This window comes from Lampris incognitus, chromosome 3 (assembly GCF_029633865.1).
Source record: "Lampris incognitus isolate fLamInc1 chromosome 3, fLamInc1.hap2, whole genome shotgun sequence".
NCBI lineage: Eukaryota > Metazoa > Chordata > Actinopteri > Lampriformes > Lampridae > Lampris > Lampris incognitus.
Window position 1 is genome coordinate 76518189 of NC_079213.1, and position 19210 is coordinate 76537398.

General features: G+C 40.9%; 1 protein-coding gene across 4 annotated transcripts in view; it reads left to right on the top strand.

Moving 5' to 3' along the window:
- The window catches only part of lpp (LIM domain containing preferred translocation partner in lipoma), a 210677-nt gene that overhangs the window by 135546 nt on the left and 55921 nt on the right, over nt 1-19210 (top strand). For all 4 annotated transcript variants that reach the window (XM_056276295.1, XM_056276294.1, XM_056276298.1 and 1 more), the window contains one exon: nt 16682-17281. In XM_056276295.1, the coding sequence (XP_056132270.1) occupies nt 16682-17281 (600 nt within the window). The remainder of the gene's footprint in view (nt 1-16681; nt 17282-19210) is intronic.

Genomic DNA, 19210 nt, shown 5'->3' on the forward strand with positions numbered 1-19210 from the left:
AAGGCCTGATTGGTGGAGTGCTGCAGAGATGGTTGTCCTTCTGGAAGGTTCTCCCATCTCCACAGAGGAACGCTGGAGGTCTGTCAGAGAGACCATCGGGTTCTTGGTCACCTCCCTGACCAAGGCCCTTCTCCCCCGATTGCTCAGTTTGGCTGGGCGGCCAGCTCTAGGAAGAGTCCTGGTGGATCCAAACTTCTTCCATTTACGAATGATGGAGACCACTGTGCTCTTCGGGACCTTCAAAGCTGTAGAAATATTTTTGTACCCTTCCCCTGATCTGTGCCTCGATACAATCCTGTCTCGGAGGTCCACAGACAGTTCCTTTGACTTCATGGCTTGGTTTCTGCTCTGACAGGCACTGTCAACAGTGGGACCTTATATAGACAGGTGTGTGCCTTTCCAAATCATGTCCGATCAATTGAATTTACTACAGATGGACTCTAATCAAGATGTATAAACATCTCAAGGATGATCGGTGGAAACAGGATGAACCTGAGTTAGATTTTGAGTGTCATAGCAAAGGGTGTGAATACTTATGTACATGCAATATTTCAGTTTTTTATTTTTAATAAATTCACAAAAATTTCTACAAAACCATTTTCAGTCTGTCATTATGGGGTATTGTGTGTAGATTGATGAGAAAAAAAAAGGAATTTAATCCATTTTGGAATAAGGCTGTAACATAACAAAATGTGGGGGAAGTGAAGGGGTGTTAATACTTTCTGGATGCACTGTATATATATATATATATATATATATATATATATATATATATATATATATATATATATATATATATATATATATATACACTACCGTTCAAAAGTTTGGGATCACCCAAACAATTTTGTGTTTTCCATGAAAAGTCACACTTATTCACCACCATATGTTGTGAAATGAATAGAAAATAGAGTCAAGACATTGACAAGGTTAGAAATAATGATTTGTATTTGAAATAAGATTTTTTTTACATCAAACTTTGCTTTCATCAAAGAATCCTCCATTTGCAGCAATTACAGCATTGCAGACATTTGGCATTCTAGCTGTTAATTTGTTGAGGTAATCTGGAGAAATTGCACCCCACGCTTCCAGAAGCAGCTCCCACAAGTTGGATTGGTTGGATGGGCACTTCTTGCGTACCATACGGTCAAGCTGCTCCCACAACAGCTCAATGGGGTTCAGATCTGGTGACTGCGCTGGCCACTCCATTATCGATAGAATACCAGCTGCCTGCTTCTGCTCTAAATAGTTCTTGCACAATTTGGAGGTGTGTTTAGGGTCATTGTCCTGTTGTAGGATGAAATTGGCTCCAATCAAGCGCTGTCCACTGGGTATGGCATGGCGTTGCAAAATGGAGTGATAGCCTTCCTTATTCAGAATCACTTTTACCCTGTACAAATCTCCCACCTTACCAGCACCAAAGCAACCCCAGACCATCACATTACCTCCACCATGCTTAACAGATGGCGTCAGGCATTCTTCCAGCATCTTTTCATTTGTTCTGCGTCTCACAAACGTTCTTCTTTGTGATCCAAACACCTCAAACTTGGATTCATCCGTCCACAACACTTTTTTCCAGTCTTCCTCTGTCCAATGTCTGTGTTCTTTTGCCCATCTTAATCTTTTTCTTTTATTGGTCAGTCTCAGATATGGCTTTTTCTTTGCCACTCTGCCCTGAAGCCCAGAATCCCGCAGCCGCCTCTTCACTGTAGATGTTGACACTGGTGTTTTGCGGGTACTATTTAATGAAGATGCCAGTTGGGGACCTGTGAGGCGTCTGTTTCTCAAACTAGAGACTCTAATGTACTTATCTTCTTGCTCAGTTGTGCAACGCGGCCTCCCACTTCTTTTTCTACTCTGGTTAGAGCCTGTTTGTGCTGTCCTCTGAAGGGAGTAGTACACACCGGTGTAGGAAATCTTCAATTTCTTAGCAATTTCTCGCATGGAATAGCCTTCATTTCTAAGAACAAGAATAGACTGTCGAGTTTCAGATGAAAGTTCTCTTTTTCTGGCCATTTTGAGCGTTTAATTGACCCCACAAATGTGATGCTCCAGAAACTCAATCTGCTCTAAGGAAGGTCAGTTTTGTAGCTTCTGTAACGAGCTAAACTGTTTTCAGATGTGTGAACATGATTGCACAAGGGTTTTCTAATCATCAATTAGCCTTCTGAGCCAATGAGCAAACACATTGTACCATTAGAACACTGGAGTGATAGTTGCTTGAAATGGGCCTCTATACACCTATGTAGATATTGCACCAAAAACCAGACATTTGCAGCTAGAATAGTCATTTACCACATTAGCAATGTATAGAGTGTATTTCTTTAAAGTTAAGACTAGTTTAAAGTTATCTTCATTGAAAAGTACAGTGCTTTTCCTTCAAAAATATGGACATTTCAATGTGATCCCAAACTTTTGAACGGTAGTGTGTATATATATATATATATATATATATATAGATAGATAGATAGATAGATAGATAGATATAGATATATAAAACTTTGTTAAAAGAAACTTATATATACATGTGATTGGAAAGTCAAATTTCCAGTGTGAAGTTGTTGAGATCTAATACGCACAGTAATGCAGAAAAATATGAATTAAATCTAACGTTGATGGAATTACAACGAGGAAAGATGGTTCCTAAAGGGCAATTCTATTCCAATGTCAAGCTTTCACATCTACGTATCTCCTATAGCCAGATATGAGAAAGATGATTTAGCCTGATGAGATGAACTGTACAGCTCAGTGAGGCAGTACACAGGATGTTTTTTTTTTCTTCAGGGAAATGTATAAATTTTCTGGTTGGGAAGTAACAACATTATATACACTACAGTAAGAAGCTCATTCAGATGGAAAAGTTTAGGCAAACATTGTATGAGATTATGAAATCAGTTTCCACGTTGCTCCAGGTTTTGCTTCTTGGTTAAGATTTTTTCCTTCTGGTTTCCACCTTCGGAATGGATCGCTCAAAAGTGGTCAGGGATGCAAATTTGTAAATTGAGTGGTAATGCAGATAAGGCATTGGAGAATGGGTAACTGTCTAACAATAAGACAAATGTTTTAGCACAGTATGGGCTTAAGCACTGTGACTGAGGCAATTTCCATTATGTGTATCGGGCAGTGAGGATCAGTTTTAAACAATATGGTACAGGTGACCGACCAGATGACGCCAAGAGGCGCTCAACATTTTAAACATCAGTGTTGCATTTTCTTTTGGTTCCCAGTGAACTTTTGAAATTCTTTTTTTGGACCCCCCCCCTTTTTTTTCCCCGCAATTGTATCCGACCTATTACCCCACTCTTCTGAGCCTTCTCGATCTCTGCTCCACCCCCTCTGCCAATCCAGGGAGGGCTACAGATTACCATATGCCTCCTCCGATACTTGTGGAGTCGCCAGCCAATTCTTTTCACCTGGGAGTGAGGCGTTTCATCAGGGGGACATAATGTGTGGGAGGATCACACTATTCCCCCCAGTTCCCCCTCCCCTCCAAACGAGCGCCCCAACCAACCAGAGGAGACGCTAGTGTAGCGACCAGGACACACACACACATCCAGCTTCCCGCCCGCAGACACGGCCAATTGTGTTTGTAGGGACGCCCGACCAAGCCAGAGGCAATATGGGCATTCGAACGGGAATCAAGGTGGCATGGCTCAGGAGGTAGAGTGGATCGTCCAGTAATCTGAAGGTCGCTGGTTTGATCTCCGGCTCCTGCGGAGAGCGTGTCGAAGTGTGACACTGAATCCTTAACTGCTCCTGATGAGCAGGTTGGCACCTTGCATGAAAGCCTCTGCCATCAGTGTATGAATGTGTGTGTGAATGGGTGAATGTGAGGCATACACTGTAAAGTGCTTTGAGTGGTCGGTAGACTAGAAAAGTACTTTATAAATGCCATCTATTTATTTACCATTCATCCCCGTGTTGGTAGGCAACGGAGTAGACTGCTACACTATCCAGATGCGATGCCCGAAATGTTCTTTAAAAAGTTTATAGCTAATGGCAGTTATTTGTAGCTGTTACCATGACTATTTGGCAGGCATGATTGAGCAAAATAAATGTCCAATGTCCGCAAAATTCAAAGCCAAACTGAGAAGTCAAATGTCATATTTTTCTCTTAGACAATGCCAGCACACACAAAAAGGTTGGCGTTAGTCATAGCCAGCCTTTACACGTTCACTTCCCATGCCATAGGCTGTAAGCTGGTATCTTACTCAGCCTTGTTGATTCCTTATAAAAGGTCATGGCCACAGGCAACTACATTTTGCAATGGATATTTTAGTCTTTAGGGCACTATCCCCCCCGCTATGTGACCACGTGTTGATGTGTTCTATCAACACAAAGTTAGAAAACAGCATGATGACACACAAGCCTGTTAATTATAGGGCCACGTGGTGTCACACTTATTCTTCTTGTTTGTTTTGTCTATTACAGTTCTCTGTGATGGCTGTGTAGTGATGTTGCAAGAGTGCCAGTGGCGCATGTTGACCTTAAGGTCAATCTGGCAGCAGGTTCTGAGTTTTGACAGGGGCAGCCAACTGTGGAAAGAGGAGCGTGCCTGCAGGCGCTCCATGTGTTCCGTCAATATTCGTTAGTCTAATAAACCAAATAGTATCACCCCATCTTTGATTAACAGGGTGAACCAATGACAAATGTTGTTTGCACTAGTAAGCTGTGACTGTCGATAGAAACCTGCCTCTTAACATCACCAAGTTATCCCTCCTAGAAACAATGCTAAAAGGCTTAGTATCAACTGCTGTCATTGCACATCATCCCTATCCCCCATTACATGTGCAAGTGAACGCGCAAAGGCACGTGTAAATGATCACGCGCGCATGCACACGCACGCACGCACACACACACACACACACACACACACACACACACACACACACACACACACACACACACACACACACCTCTGAGAGAAGATCTGCAATTGCCCATCTCTTGAACAGATGACATTGACATAATAAAGGGACGATTTAAACTGTATCTGAGCAGTTCATAAGTGCTCAAAAGTCTAAATGCACATGTGCGTCCGGTTGTATTGTGCCACAGGTGGCAAGTTCTGGAGTGAATTCCCATTTGTGTGGTGGCTGTAAAATACACATTCACCCACTTGTAGAGACAGCCTGGAGAAGCAGCACTGTGGGTGACTCCAAGTGGTATGTTTATAATACAGCACCCCCCCACCCCACCCCCCAAAAGGTTTCAGTAGCAGGAGAGAGTAATGCAAAGACATCATATGATGTTATTACTTTTTACTTAAAAACAAAAATATTTTTCATGTGAACCCGGTATTCAAAGGATTACTGAGCTTTTAATGTTGAAGCAGGGATGTTATATTCTATCATCTTGTGATCTTTTTTTTTTTTTTTTTTTTTTTTGGCGTGACTAGGTGGAACATAGGGCGAGTATGCATGACTGCATATGCTTACTACCTGGCTAAGACCACATTGCAGAAGACATGAAAAGGGATCTGGTAATTTTCATTTTATTTAACTATTAAGTAGTTTCAAGAAGTCTAGAATATACTTGATACCCTCAAGTGATTCCCAAAAAGAAATGTTATTTTGGCTTGGCTTTTCTATGGCGGTCTGTGTGCAAGGTCAGCTATGGAATAACACCCCTCGAGTGGATATGGATTCGGTGTCTTGCATGCCCACAGAACCTTCAACCCAAGTTTTCTGTTTAAGGGACAGTGAGAATGTTTTTGAAAAATTAATTTGCTCAGAAGTTTGCATGATGAGGGGTGGAACACTGTCACTTGAAAGAGCAGAAATGGAGAAAAAAATAGAACCTCATAGATACACTATGTACAAAGTTCTGGGTATGTGTATAACACACTATCTGCAAATGAAAGATAGTTGAAAACAGCTTGAGGTCTCTCGTTATTTCAGAGAGACATCTTTAATCATATTTAATGTGCCTTATCTGGAGCTATTTTAAGTAGAGAACTGTGGAGAACTGATACCCTCAGTAACTGTATCAAGACAGTGTTTAATGTTTCTATCTTGTCTGACTGCATTGCTCTGGTGCCAAGTAGGCTCCAAGTGGAGGGAAGAATCTGTGTGTTGACCGGAGATTCTTCCATGGTCACAACTGCCGAGACGGGCACAGATGCTCAAGACTGAAGCCCACAGTCTAGAGCATTGACTTTATAAGCAGGAAAGAGTTCAGAGAAAATATCCAAGGTCTTAGATGAGCACAAATTTGAAAAGATGCAGCACTTTTCCCACTTTCGGGGTTTTCCCAAAGCTTGCTATAAACCCCCCCTCCTCCCGTGTGGTTTGAAATGCAAAGTTAACAGTTTTACTCAGCCCCCCCAAGGTCTGTATAGTCTCTCCTAATCTTTTTTAATGTGTCAAAAGCCTTCCTTGAGACTCGCTGTGAAATTTCGCACTTAAGTTGTTTGCAAAGTCAGTCTGAATTAGAGTGTGTGAAAAACTTTTTTGAAACAGTATGTGTTTTGTTTGTATTTGTCTGTGTGTGTTTATTGGGGGCACATACAGTAGGGCAAATGCTACAATATATGTTGTTGGGGTTTTTTTTTATGTACTGTGTGATGAAGGTTTACAGTTTTTCATAGCCTCATTCAGTCAGGTTCTTCATCCCCTCTAAATATCAGACGTAAGTGTTTAAAAGGGCCAACACTTGAGGGGGAAAAACAAGTCCATCTGCCATCCTCACGAGGGAATAAACTACAGTTGCCACTTGCACCACCATTATACTGAGATGCTACAAAACATCAGTTGTTAAAACTTGTCATGGCTATTAACTCCCTGTTAAGTTAAATTGACCTGACTGTGTTTCCCCTCCCTGAACTCGCACAGATAAATACAATCAAGATGCAGTTCACGCAGGTTCCAGGGAAGGTGAAACAAATTAATAAACAGCTAAAATATTCTCTGCATAATGTGAAGCTTTTGTTTTCCCACGTTCCACTGAAAATGAACCATTGCTCTGTGGTTCTCTCCGTACAAGGGGTTATACTCGGGGCCTGTTTTTTGCCATCAAAGCTGTATAAATATTTCTAGCTCACTTCAGAGCCATTTCACATGTGTGCTGTTACATGCCCCCGGGAGCCAACAAATGTTAGGATGATGTGATAAATAGTAACATGTGCAGGGGAGTATTTCTAGTCCAAAGGTACATTGGTGCAAGATTCATCTAGTCCAAAATATAATTTGGGGTCAGTCACTGGATTTCCTGCTAACACTAAAAAATAAAATATCAAGGTTGCTTCTCTCATCATGTACTTGATTCCACTATGGGCAGATGGGGATTTCACTTTGATCACGTTTTTGGCAGAGTTTTCTTACTGCAAGATAAGCTGTCGGTATACTTCTCATAAACACTGTTCTGGCTTCCTTTAATATTTTTCAGGTGCTTTGACAGGGCCTTACAGGATATTCATATGAGGAACTCCTAAAGGAAGAGCCCCTCAAAAAAGCATTCCTGCAGCACCACATTGATCATTTAAGACTCACTTAAGTCACAAATGATCAATGGCTTCCAGGGAGCTCTGGAAGCCCCTTGACCCCACTCATTACTTTTCATGTTTATTCATATCCTTAAGCCATTATATTGAATTCCAACAATTTTTTTTTTTGGTATAATTGGCGCCACATGTTCTCTGTGTATGTTATGTAGAGCTTAGCCAGGTTAAGCATAATCGAGCATATTCATTTCAGAGATTTTGTGGGTGACCATGGGTGTGTTTTGTTTGTGCTTTTAGCCTTCATTCGTCAGAATTATGATACTGTTTAACAGCTTATAGAAGTGGACTATTTAGTTGATACTTAAATAATTAAAATTAAATGCCCAATTGACCCCGAGAGAGAAATTCTATCACCTTTTCTTGCCTCTTTCTGGGAGGTCAGGGAAAAGGTCAGCAATGGCAAAGCACCTCTAGAGCTGGTAGGGTTTCAGAGTCTTGTCAAGTCTTACCAGCAGAAGGTTTTACTCTTGTCTTGTTGCGAGAAAGTAATCTTAAGGTTGTTTTCACACTTGGGTTGATTTCTCGAGTCCATACCCAAAACTTAATGTCAAACTACGTTCTTTCATCACTGCAGGTTTTGTTTCACTCTGTAAAATCTGCTTACGTTTATTTGGTGCCACTAACAAACAATGAAAGGCCTGGGTACTTCGCATGCAGTCATTCTGAACCATATTCCAACCCAGTCTCTTCAATCGGCGTACAAATAACTGCTAACTAATATACTCCAAATACCACGCATCACCTTGAATAGTCATGACATCACAAGAGAGGCTCAGCTCACCCAGTTCACCTGATGTGAGGCAACCCAGTCGCCAGAAGAAAATGTTGGCGTTTTACGTTACTGCAAACCACAGATATGTTAAAATCTTGACGATTCTGAACCAAAACGATATTTCATAATTTCAACATTTCAATTTATATCCAATATATGTGGAGCCTGCAACCACATTACTTGACTGTCAAGTTTCTGTGTGAGAAAAGAAAAGAAATGGCTGACATTATTTTTACTCCCAGTGGAAAATGCAATATTTGAAGATAGTTTAGGCATTAAAATGCATTTTGGTAACATTTCTAGTGAGAAATTTGCATATTGTTTTCATAAATCTTCATTCGGTGAATGTATATGATCTTTCGTTTTAGTTATTACCAAGATTTTTTCAGGTCTCACTGGAAAATTGATGGACTGCAACATTTCCAACATTGAACAGAACCCCCAAACCTGTTTCTACAATACTAAATGCAATATTTTAAGATACATTCGGCATTACAGTGCATTTTGATAACACTTTTAGTGAGAAATTTGCATTTTATTTTTACAGTCTTTGTTCAGTGAATGGGTGTGAGCTTAAGTTTGTTAGTTATTATGAAGATTATTTCAGGTCTCGCCGAAAATGTTTATCGAACACAACCCCAAAATGTGTTTGTACAATACTTCCTAAAATATCCTAAATAAATAAACATTTGCATGCTTTTTTTTCCTTCAAATAAACCACTCAAATGCAGTGTAATTTATGTTTTGTCTGCAGTAAATATTTGATATATTCTGTAGATATAGTATATATTTTTATGACCCTATTTACAATGCTATTTTGCAAACCTGAAAAACTATGGTGCTAATTTGTATCAAGCTGCATGGTGCAGCTCAAGGGAATTGTAGTTTTTTTTTTTTAAAGATATTAGTGTATTTCCTAGAATTTGAATTTGTAACTACTGAATTGAAAGTTCACTTGGGGGTTTAAGGGGATGGGAAAACATTTGTCTGATAAGATTTTAAATATCTAATTATGAAATGGGTGAAAATTAATTTTGACCATGTTTGACAATGGCCCCACTTGGTGACTATACCCATGTGGGTATAGTTACACAGCTGAAGTCAACAGCTCTCTATGACAATTGGTCCCATGTCTGCAGCCCCTTCTGCTGCTGAATGACAAGCCTTCCAACATGCACTGAGGTCAAGGTTCAGAGGTCAATATTTCAAAGCAGGAGCCATTTACAATCTTTAGTCTGACATACTGTTACTCTACAGGTTGGGACCTTTCTAGTCTTATGACACAGTTTTACTTTTCACATTACATGGACACAGCCTTGACCTGGGCTTACTTTCAGAGAGCCCTTTAGAGGCCCAACACTTGAAATGAAAGGTCTTTAGTTGTTTTGTTTTGTTTTTTTTCTTTTGGTGGAAATAGCGACAAAAATCATTTAAGGTAATAATTTTTGGCTAATTTACAACCAATATAATAATTTTGACCTATGTTGAAGACTTTTTTCCTGATGAAATGCAAGAACTTTGTTTTCAGATGTAACCCTAACCCAAGCAATTCAGGCCCCATACCTGTAGTAATGCCCTGGGTGGTCAGCAGGATTGCAATATGTAAAGGCAACTTATTTTAAAAACAAATATACAAACAAACAAAATAACTTTCATTTCATTTCATGAGCTCCAAAGGGCTCTCTGAAACTAGGCCTTTGCCAAGGCTAAGCCATTTGGAGGACTAATACATGAAATGAAAGTTGTTTTGTTTGTTTGTTTATTTTTATTTGATATATTCTGTAGATGGGCAGCACAGTGGTGCAGTGGTTAGCGCGGTCGCCTCACAGCAAGAAGGTCCTGGGTTCAAGCCCCGGGGTAGTCCAACCTTGGTGGGTCATCCAGGGTCGTCTTCTGTGTGGAGTTTGCATGTTCTCCCCATGTCTGTGTGGGTTTCCTCGGGGGGCTCTGGTTTCCTCCCACAGTCCAAAGACATGTAAGTCAGGTGAATTGGTGGTACTAAATTGTCCCTAGGAATGAATGGGTGTGTGTGTGTCGGCCCTGTGATGGCCTGGTGGCCTGTCCAGGGTGTCTCCCTGCCTGCCGCCCATTGACTGCTGGAATAGGCCCCAGCATCCCCACGACCCTGAGAGCAGGATAAGCAGTTAAGACAATTGATAGATGGATATTTTATAGATATATATTTGTATGACCCTATTTAAAACACTATTTTGCAAACCGGAAGAACTATAAATATGGTGCTGATTTCAAGATTCAAGATTACTTCATTTGGCCTCAATGAAATGTGTCTTGGACATAAGGCTGTAACATAAAAATACATGTATTATAGTGCTGTAACAGACATTATGTGCATAGCACAAACAAGTAACGACATAAAGTGCATTCAATTATGTGGCACACAGTCCCTCATTTCACACCCTCCTTGTGTCCTGAGTTTAGGAGAGTCACTGATAGAGAGATGAAAGTGTTTTTATACCTTTTGGGGTATCTTTTCCTGTATTTAACTGGGACCCTGTAGCGTCTACCTGATGGGAGCAGTTTGTATTCTGAATACAAGACATGAGAGGGGTCAGCGATAATTTCCTAGCCTGTTTCACTATAGTCTTCTCAAAGAGCATTTGGAGGGAGGGGTGCTCCCTCGCCCCCATTACTTTCATTGCTGTAACTTAACTGATATGTTATCAAACCAAGATCTAATTCTGTAACATAATATGCTCTCTATCGCAGCATGATAAAATAACATCATTACCCTCTGTCCAATCCCAAACACCCCGAGTCTGCGCAAAAAGTGGAGTCACTGGTGGATCCTAGTACATGCAGAATTCACATGGACGTCCCAAGACAGATTATAGTCAGTATGTACACCCTGGTATTTGTAAGAATGAACCTGGGTAATACAAATATTATTGATTAGTAGTGTAGAAATCCAGATTTCCTAGACCAAAAATAATTTCTTCTGTTTCCTTAGTGCTTACAATGAGATGATGGTCATCACACCAATTGTACAAACTTTTCAACCTATAAACTAAGGCCAGAAATGTCCATGTCTGTATCCATTTTATTTTACTTTTTAAAAATATTAGTGTATTTTCTAGAATTGGAAGTTGTAAATACTGAATTGAGAGTACACTGAGGGGTTTAAGTGGATGGGAAACTTTCAGAGAGCCCTCTGGAGGCCCAACACGTAAAATGAAAGGTCTTTAGTTTTTACATGTGTTTTTGTGGAAATGGTGACACACATCATTTAACGTAATCATTTTTGACTAATTAACAACCAATTTAGTATTATGGACTATTTTGAAGCATGTTTTCCTGATGAAATGTAATATCTTTCTTTTCAAACCTAACCCTAACTAAGGACTTCAGGTCCCATAATTTTAGTAATGCCTGAGTTGAAGATGCTAAGATTTTCATTGGGAGTGACGAAGAAGGACAGGATTAGGAACGAATATATTAGAGGGACAGCTCAGGTTGGACAGTTTGGAGACAAAGCAAGAGAGGCAAAATTGAGATGGCTTGGACATGTGTGGAGGAGAGATGCTGGGTATATCGGCAGAAGGATGCTGAATATGGAGCTGCCAGGGAAGAGAAATACCAAAGAGGAGGTTTATGGATGTGGTGAGAGAGGACATGCAAGTGGCTGGCGTGACAGAGGAAGATGCCAAGGACAGGAAGAAATGGAAATGGATGATCCGCTGTGGCAACCCCTAATGGGAGCAGCCAAAAGTAGTAGTAGTAGTAGTAGTAGTAGTAGTAGTACTTTTAGTAATGCCCTGGATGGTCAGCAGGATTGAAATATGTAAAGGTGACTAAACAAACAAAAATAGTTTCATTTCATGTACTGGGCCTCCAAATGGCTCAGCCTTAACAGATCTAGTTTCAGAGAGCCCTTGGGAGCTCATAAAATTAAATGAAAGGTATTTTGTGTGTTTGTTTGTTTGTTTGTTTGTTTAGTTACCTTTACATATTGCAATCCTTTTTTAACAAAAATCTTTTTCTCCCTTTTTCTCCCCAATTGTACCCGGTCAATTACCCCACTTTTCCGAGCTGTCCCGGTCGCTACTCAACCCCTTTGCCAATCCAGGGAGGGCTGCAGACTACCACATGTCTCCTTCGATACATGTGGAGTCGCCAGCCGCTTCTTTTCACCTGACAGTGGGGAGTTTCACCAGGGGGATGTAGTGTGTGGGAGAATCACGCTATTCCCCCCAGTTCCCCTCCCCCCTGAACAGGCGCCCTGACCGACCAGAGGAGGTGCTAGTGCAGCGACTAGGACACATACCCACATCTGGCTTCCCTCCCGCAGACACAGCCAATTGTGTCTGTAGAGATACCCGACCAAGCTGGAGGTAACACAGGGATTCGAACCGGAGATCCCTGTGTTGGTAGGTAAGGGAATAGACTGCTACGCTACCCAGACATCTGACATATTGCAATCCTGCTGACCATCCAGGGTATTACTACAGGTATGGGTCCTGAATTGCCTGGGTTAGGGTTTGATCTGAAAAGAAAGATCTTGTATTTCATCAGGGGGAAAAAAGCTTAAAAGTAGGTCAAAATTACTATTTTGGTTGTAAATAAGTCAAAAATTATTACCTTAAATGATTTTTGTCACTATTTCCACAAAAATAAACAAACAAACAAAAAAAACTAAAGACTTTCATTTTATGCATTGGGCCTCCAAAGGGCTCTCTGAAAGTGAGCCCAGGTCAAGGCTGTGTGTCCATGTAATGTGAAAATTAAAACTTTGTCATAGGACTAAACCAAATATATCGTTGGAACGGTCTCAACCTGTAGAGTAACAATATGTCAGTCTGAAGATTGTAAATGGCCCTGCTTTGAAATATTGACCTCAGAACTTTGAAGTTTTTCAGGTTTGCAAAATAGCATTGCAAATAGGGTCTTAAAAATATATACTATATCAAATATTTACTGCAGCCGGAATATAAATGACACTGCATTTAGGTGGTTTATTTGAAAGAAAAAAAAAGCATATAAATGTTTATTTACTTAGGACATTTTAGCAAGCATTGTAGAAACAAGTTTTGGAGTTGTGTTCATTATCGGAAATGTTGCATTCCAACATATTTCTGGTGAGACCTGAAATAATCTTTGTAATAACTAACAAACTCAGGATCATATACATTCACTGAATGAAGATGATGAACATAATATGCAAATTTATCACTAGAAATGTTAATAATAATAATAATAATAATAAATCAAACTTATATAGCACTTTTCTAACACTCAAAGTCGCTTTACAATAAACGACGGTGAAACAAGACAACAGATAAACATTGCAGAGACATACAGGGGTGGATGGGAAGGGGGGCTACAAGAAGGAGATGCAGCAGCCACACACGATGCAAGCAGTACTCCCCGACTTAAACATATACAAAAGGGCAAGAAAAACAAAAACCAACAGCACTGTAGACGTTGATTTTCTGTAGGGGTTTACTCCCGTAGCCTATTCCTCTCCCGAGGTATCCACTAGGCAGTGGCACTGTTTAACCCATAGCTGGGGGCTGGTTTGTGGGCATCAGGGAATATTCACACACCAGTGGGCCTGCGTACCACGTGTCTAGGGGCCTGACCTCCTCTGAGTCCCTTGTAGTTCAGCCAGGGTCCAAGGTGTACCCAGTTACCATGTGTCGCCACGAGGAGGCACTACATAGGGCTTGCTGTTGGAGAGGTTATGTACTGGCAGGGAGAGACTTACTTGCTCGGCTCTCCTGTTCGCATTTCTGCTAGCCAGTGGTGAAGGTTGAGAGAGATGTGACAGGCACAGAACACCACACTAACACACTAGACGCTTCACAACAACCCCACTTCTTACAGAAGAATGTCAGACACACATGTTATCAAAACGCATTTTAATGCCAAAACTATCTGAAAATATTGCATTTTTCACTGAGAACAAAGGGAATGTCAGCTATTTTTTTTTTCTTTTGTCAGACAGAAACTTTACAGTCACATGACGTGGACGCATGCTTCACCAACATTGGCTATAAGTTGAAATGTTGATGTTATAAAATATCTTTTTGGTTCAGAATCGTCAAGATTTTATCGTACCTGTGGTTTGTAGAAATGTAAAATGCCAACATTTTGTTCTGGTGACTGGGATGCTGCTCATCAGGTGAACTGGGCGAACTGAGCCGCGCTGATGTCATGACGCTGATGTCATGACCGTTCGAGGTGATGCGTGGTATTTGGATGCGTCTGCTCTCCGTAGAACTTAATAGGAAGGATTGGCGTATCACCCACACTGCATGCAGTTTGAAAGTGTAAATCTGTGTTATTTGTATGCAGATTGAAGAGACCGGGTTGCATATACATAGGAGGCGCCCTGCTTGAAGGAGACATTTTTTGACAATGTGCATTTTCTGCCGTACATTTGCATGCGGCAGTAAGGTGAACAAACCACCACAGTTATCTGTTGCTGCTTATTTTGGGGTAAATGTCGGATGTGTCAGATAATGACATTTGTATATGTAATCGATAGCAACACACTTTTTCAAATTAGACCAGATTGTTTTTACACCAACCACACCAGTTTTTAAGCAGATTCGAGACCCCTTTTTTTATCGTGCACACTAATTTGAAAACAGCTTTCATTCTTGACTAAATATACTAAATTCTCTGGGCAAATGGTCACGGGTCTGGAAAAACCCCTCTGATCAGTCCAAGTGTGAAAGCATCCTCAGTCTCTCACTAGGCCTCTAATCACAAGGCCACCCTTAAACCATAAATAGCATGTAAACTTTGAATACATGGGACCTTGCATAACTAATGCTATAAACTTCAATAAAATAAATTTGAATAACATGAAAATCATTTCATCTGTACTCAATTCTTTGCAGACAGTATTCTTTGCTTTCATTTCATTAACTAAGAAAGAACCAAATTCACTCCCTTGGTGGAAAATGTACCATAACAATGTAATTATTTTGAGGGGCCTATTTGCATTTCCAGTGCTCTAAGTAAATGTTACTGTAGGTTTTAGGGCCTTAAAGATAAATTAATAATCTAGAGTATTTAAAAACCATGAAACATTTAAATTGAGTAATTTCTCTTCCTAAAGGGCATAGTGGAGATTTTTCCATACATATGCAGACAGACACACTTTAAAAAAAAAAAAACATCAGCATTAATCGGTGAGACAGAAATCAGAGTTAAAGCATAAAATATGTTGGGGGCTTTTAATGATTCCTTAGGGGCTCCCCTCTGACAAATTTAATGCATGCACCTCTTCTAACACATCGGAGTACTGTTTCTCAGAATGCATTATGATCACTGATTTCCATGTGTATGTTATCACTGATGAAATTACAACCTAAGTTGTACTCCACTTAAGCTAGGAAATGCAAGGAAGTGTAGCAAAGCTGTGTATGTCAATTCTATGCAGCATACTTTGATCAGCTGTTAAGCGAAGTCAACTGGAAATATTGCTCTGCCCCAATTTAGGAAGATATCTCATCAAGCCAAGTTACAAAGGGTCTGAAGACTTCAAATGTTAATCTTTGTTCCCCTAGTGCTGCAAAATGTGTAATTGACTCTGATTTTTGCCCTTAGGCAATAACCTAATAAGACCAACCAAGGTTAATGATAGACCCTTTTTAGACTGGCTGAAAGTCTGACACCGATATGTAGTGGTAGTGGAAAACAATAATTAGTTATATAGGAGACACTCAGGGCAGAGGCCTCCGACATAGCAGTAAATCATTGTTTGCAATCACGTTTTCAGCTGCCTCTTTTCTTATAATTTGGCATATGCTTTGAAGATGGCAATTGGACATAAGAACTGTTTGCAACTGGCATTCTGATGGTGAGTTTGGCTGCGGGTCTACAGTGGTCTCTTCCCAGGAAGACCAACATCGCAAATCTCAGTGATTTAACATCTTTCTTATACAGCCCGCTAGAGTCAGCACAAGTGTCATGTGCTTTTGCCAATTGGCTGTCATTGGCGTCCTCTACCAAACAATTTATCCCTTCCCTCCCTGCTTTATTAGCTCTAGTTTATGACTAGCAGTGGTCAAGACATTGCAGAGCCTCTGCTGTTGATGTAGCTTTGTAATTGACTCTCAGGAGGCAGGCTGGATAATCACTTGAGTGTAAATCACATTATCAATAGATGGCTCTTGAATTCAAGTGCTGTACTTCAACTATTCACCAACATCTGAAATAACACGTTTTTTTATTTCATCCTAATACTGCAGCAATCATTTATCACAGAACTATTAATTCTCAAATGAATGTTAATAAAGGTTGAAATTGGTGACTTGGTTGGTTGATGATTACATTTGCATGAGATATTGTGTTGTCTGTGTCTGACTGTGAATGATAAGAAGGTGGATTTTTTTTTTTTTTTGCTTTTCTCTAAGCTGTTATTTTATTGCTGTTTTCAGAATTCTAGTGGCCAGGCAGTAACCAACGCTCCCAATGCTCCAGTGACTGGCTATAAGCGTATGGTTATTCCAACCCAGCCTCCTCTTACCGCCACCAAGAAGTCTACACCCAAACCCCAGGCTCCCGGGGGAGTCTCTTCCACACTTCCTTCTTCTGCCTCTCCAGTGGCTAAGCCTCAATGCCAGATGGCTCCTCAGCCAGTTCCAGCCTCCTATGCCACAGCCTCCACCCCTAGCCAGCCTACCTTCAATGTTCAAGTGAGGTCTGCCCAGCCAGGCCCACAGCACCAGTCTCCAGGTGGCCAATATTTTGCCCAGCAGCCGGTCCGCAGTGCTGCACAGGTGCAATATATGCCTGCCCAGCCCAAAGGTCCTGACTTTGCTTATGGACCACCACAGCCAGGGTTTTCCCCCATGGCCCAAGGTTCCTACCCAGACCAGCAGTATCCTGGGATAACACAAGGTGGTGGCCAGGGCACATGGAGACAAGAGCCTGCCCCGGCCCAAGGATACCAGCCCCCAGGCCCTAAGAAGACTTACATCACAGACCCCCCGCCAAGCTTGGCTCCTTATAGTTCTGGCCCAACAGTTCCACCAAAGGTAAGAGCAATTTTTCCTGAAGCTGACACAAAACTCTCTTGATGAACTGATCAGAGATGCAATCATTCAGTTGTTGTGATCATCATTGCACCCTGGGTAATATTTTTTAACTGACAGTGGGGGAAAAGTAGCATGCATATGCAGTAGACAATGATTTTCCACTACAATTGATGCAAAAATGTATGATATAGAGTATATCGTTAGTGCCCTGGAGGCACAACAGACTTACAGTGGTGTTTGAAAGTTTGTGTACCCTTTACAATTTTCTATATTTCTGCATAAATATGACCTAAAACAACAACAGATTTTCACACAAGTCCTAAAAGTAGATAAAGAGAACCCAATTAAACAAATGAGACAAAAATATTATACTTGGTCATTTATTTATTGAGGAAAATGCTCCAATATTACATATCTGTGAGTGGCAAGGTCATATTTGTGCAGAAATATAGAAAATTCTAAAGGGTTTACAAACTTTCAAGCACCGCTGTAAGTGTATTACATCTGCTTGAAACATAATTTTTTTGTTCTGGCCCTTAATCTGTATATTTCACATTTCCTCACTATCCCTTATGCAACTTTGCTGTTGCTCCACAATTAACACGATCTTGCAGAACTACTTTAAAAGTAATTTCAAAAATAGAAAAAAAACTGATTGCATTGCTTTAATGGCTTCAGAGGCCGGCGCAGTAGGGAGCTGCTTACTGTCCTTTGTTGAAATGCTTAAAATAAACAGTTGATTTACGTATGACCTTTATGAATTTTTAACAGATGTTTTCTGTAGGGGTTTACACCATCTGATTTCATTTGTCTCACACAAGGAAGAGTTTGTATTAAACTGCATGTCTTTGCTCTTTGCTAATGCTGCATCTACAAATAAGCACTTATTTCCTATGGCACGATGATGTGCTCGGTTTTAGTTAACAGCTAAAAGATGGAGTGTGACGGTTAAGAATCTAGACTGATTTTTAATGTTTTCATGCTTAAATTATTACTCATCACTACAACAAAATGTATTGATGAAAAACATCTAATTGAAAGATGTCAAGTTGAAGTTGGGTAGTTTTTGTAACCCAAGTAAAATCTCAAATCACTCAAAGGTGTGGTTTATTTAGAAATTATTTTTGCAGACATAGGTATAACATAAAATAACAGAAAGTCATGGTAAAGGGTCGCACCCTTTAGTTGACTCGTTAACGCAGCCACCCATGGTCCGGGCTATCCAGGTTCGATTCCCGGCTGCGACGGATTTCCGGCTGCCCCTGTTTGCTACATTGGTGGCAGCAATGGGATGGTGAGACCGTGAGGCCATCGGAAGCGCGTGCGCCCAGAGGCGTGAGGGAGCTGGTATGCTGAAGCGCGGGGACGCGTTTCCTGAAGGAGGGGGGTAGTGTAACGATCACGTATGACTGGACTAGCTAGCCCTTGTCTAATGGGTCGGACCCTTTAGTTGTCTGGTTAGCACGGTCGCCCGTGGTCCGGGCTACCCGGGTTCGGTTCACAGCTGTGGCAGATTCCCGGCTGCCCCTAGAATTCGCTACATTAGTTTCTGTTTCCGTTTTAGTCCGAGTAGTATTGACCAATCACATTGCAGTGATTTCTACAGGAACATGCTTTGGTTGCATGTTGGTAAACAGTCCATGTGGGGAGCGAAGGAGATGGGACGCATTGGCCGAAATGTCGTCTGGACCTAAAACGCCTACAAAAATTATCAATGTTTGTGTATTGTGCGGAGAAACGTTAGACTCATGTCAACTACTTGAGAAACAATCCAGTCGTAGACGTCATCTCTCAACTCCAACTCCATTCTCGCATCTCAAGTTGCTAATCCGACTGTAAACAATGATGGTCGCACGGAAGAGGAAGTCTTCATAGGAAACGGAAACAAGCAGCCAGCAGCTACACCAGAACCCCTGAAATATCGGCCGT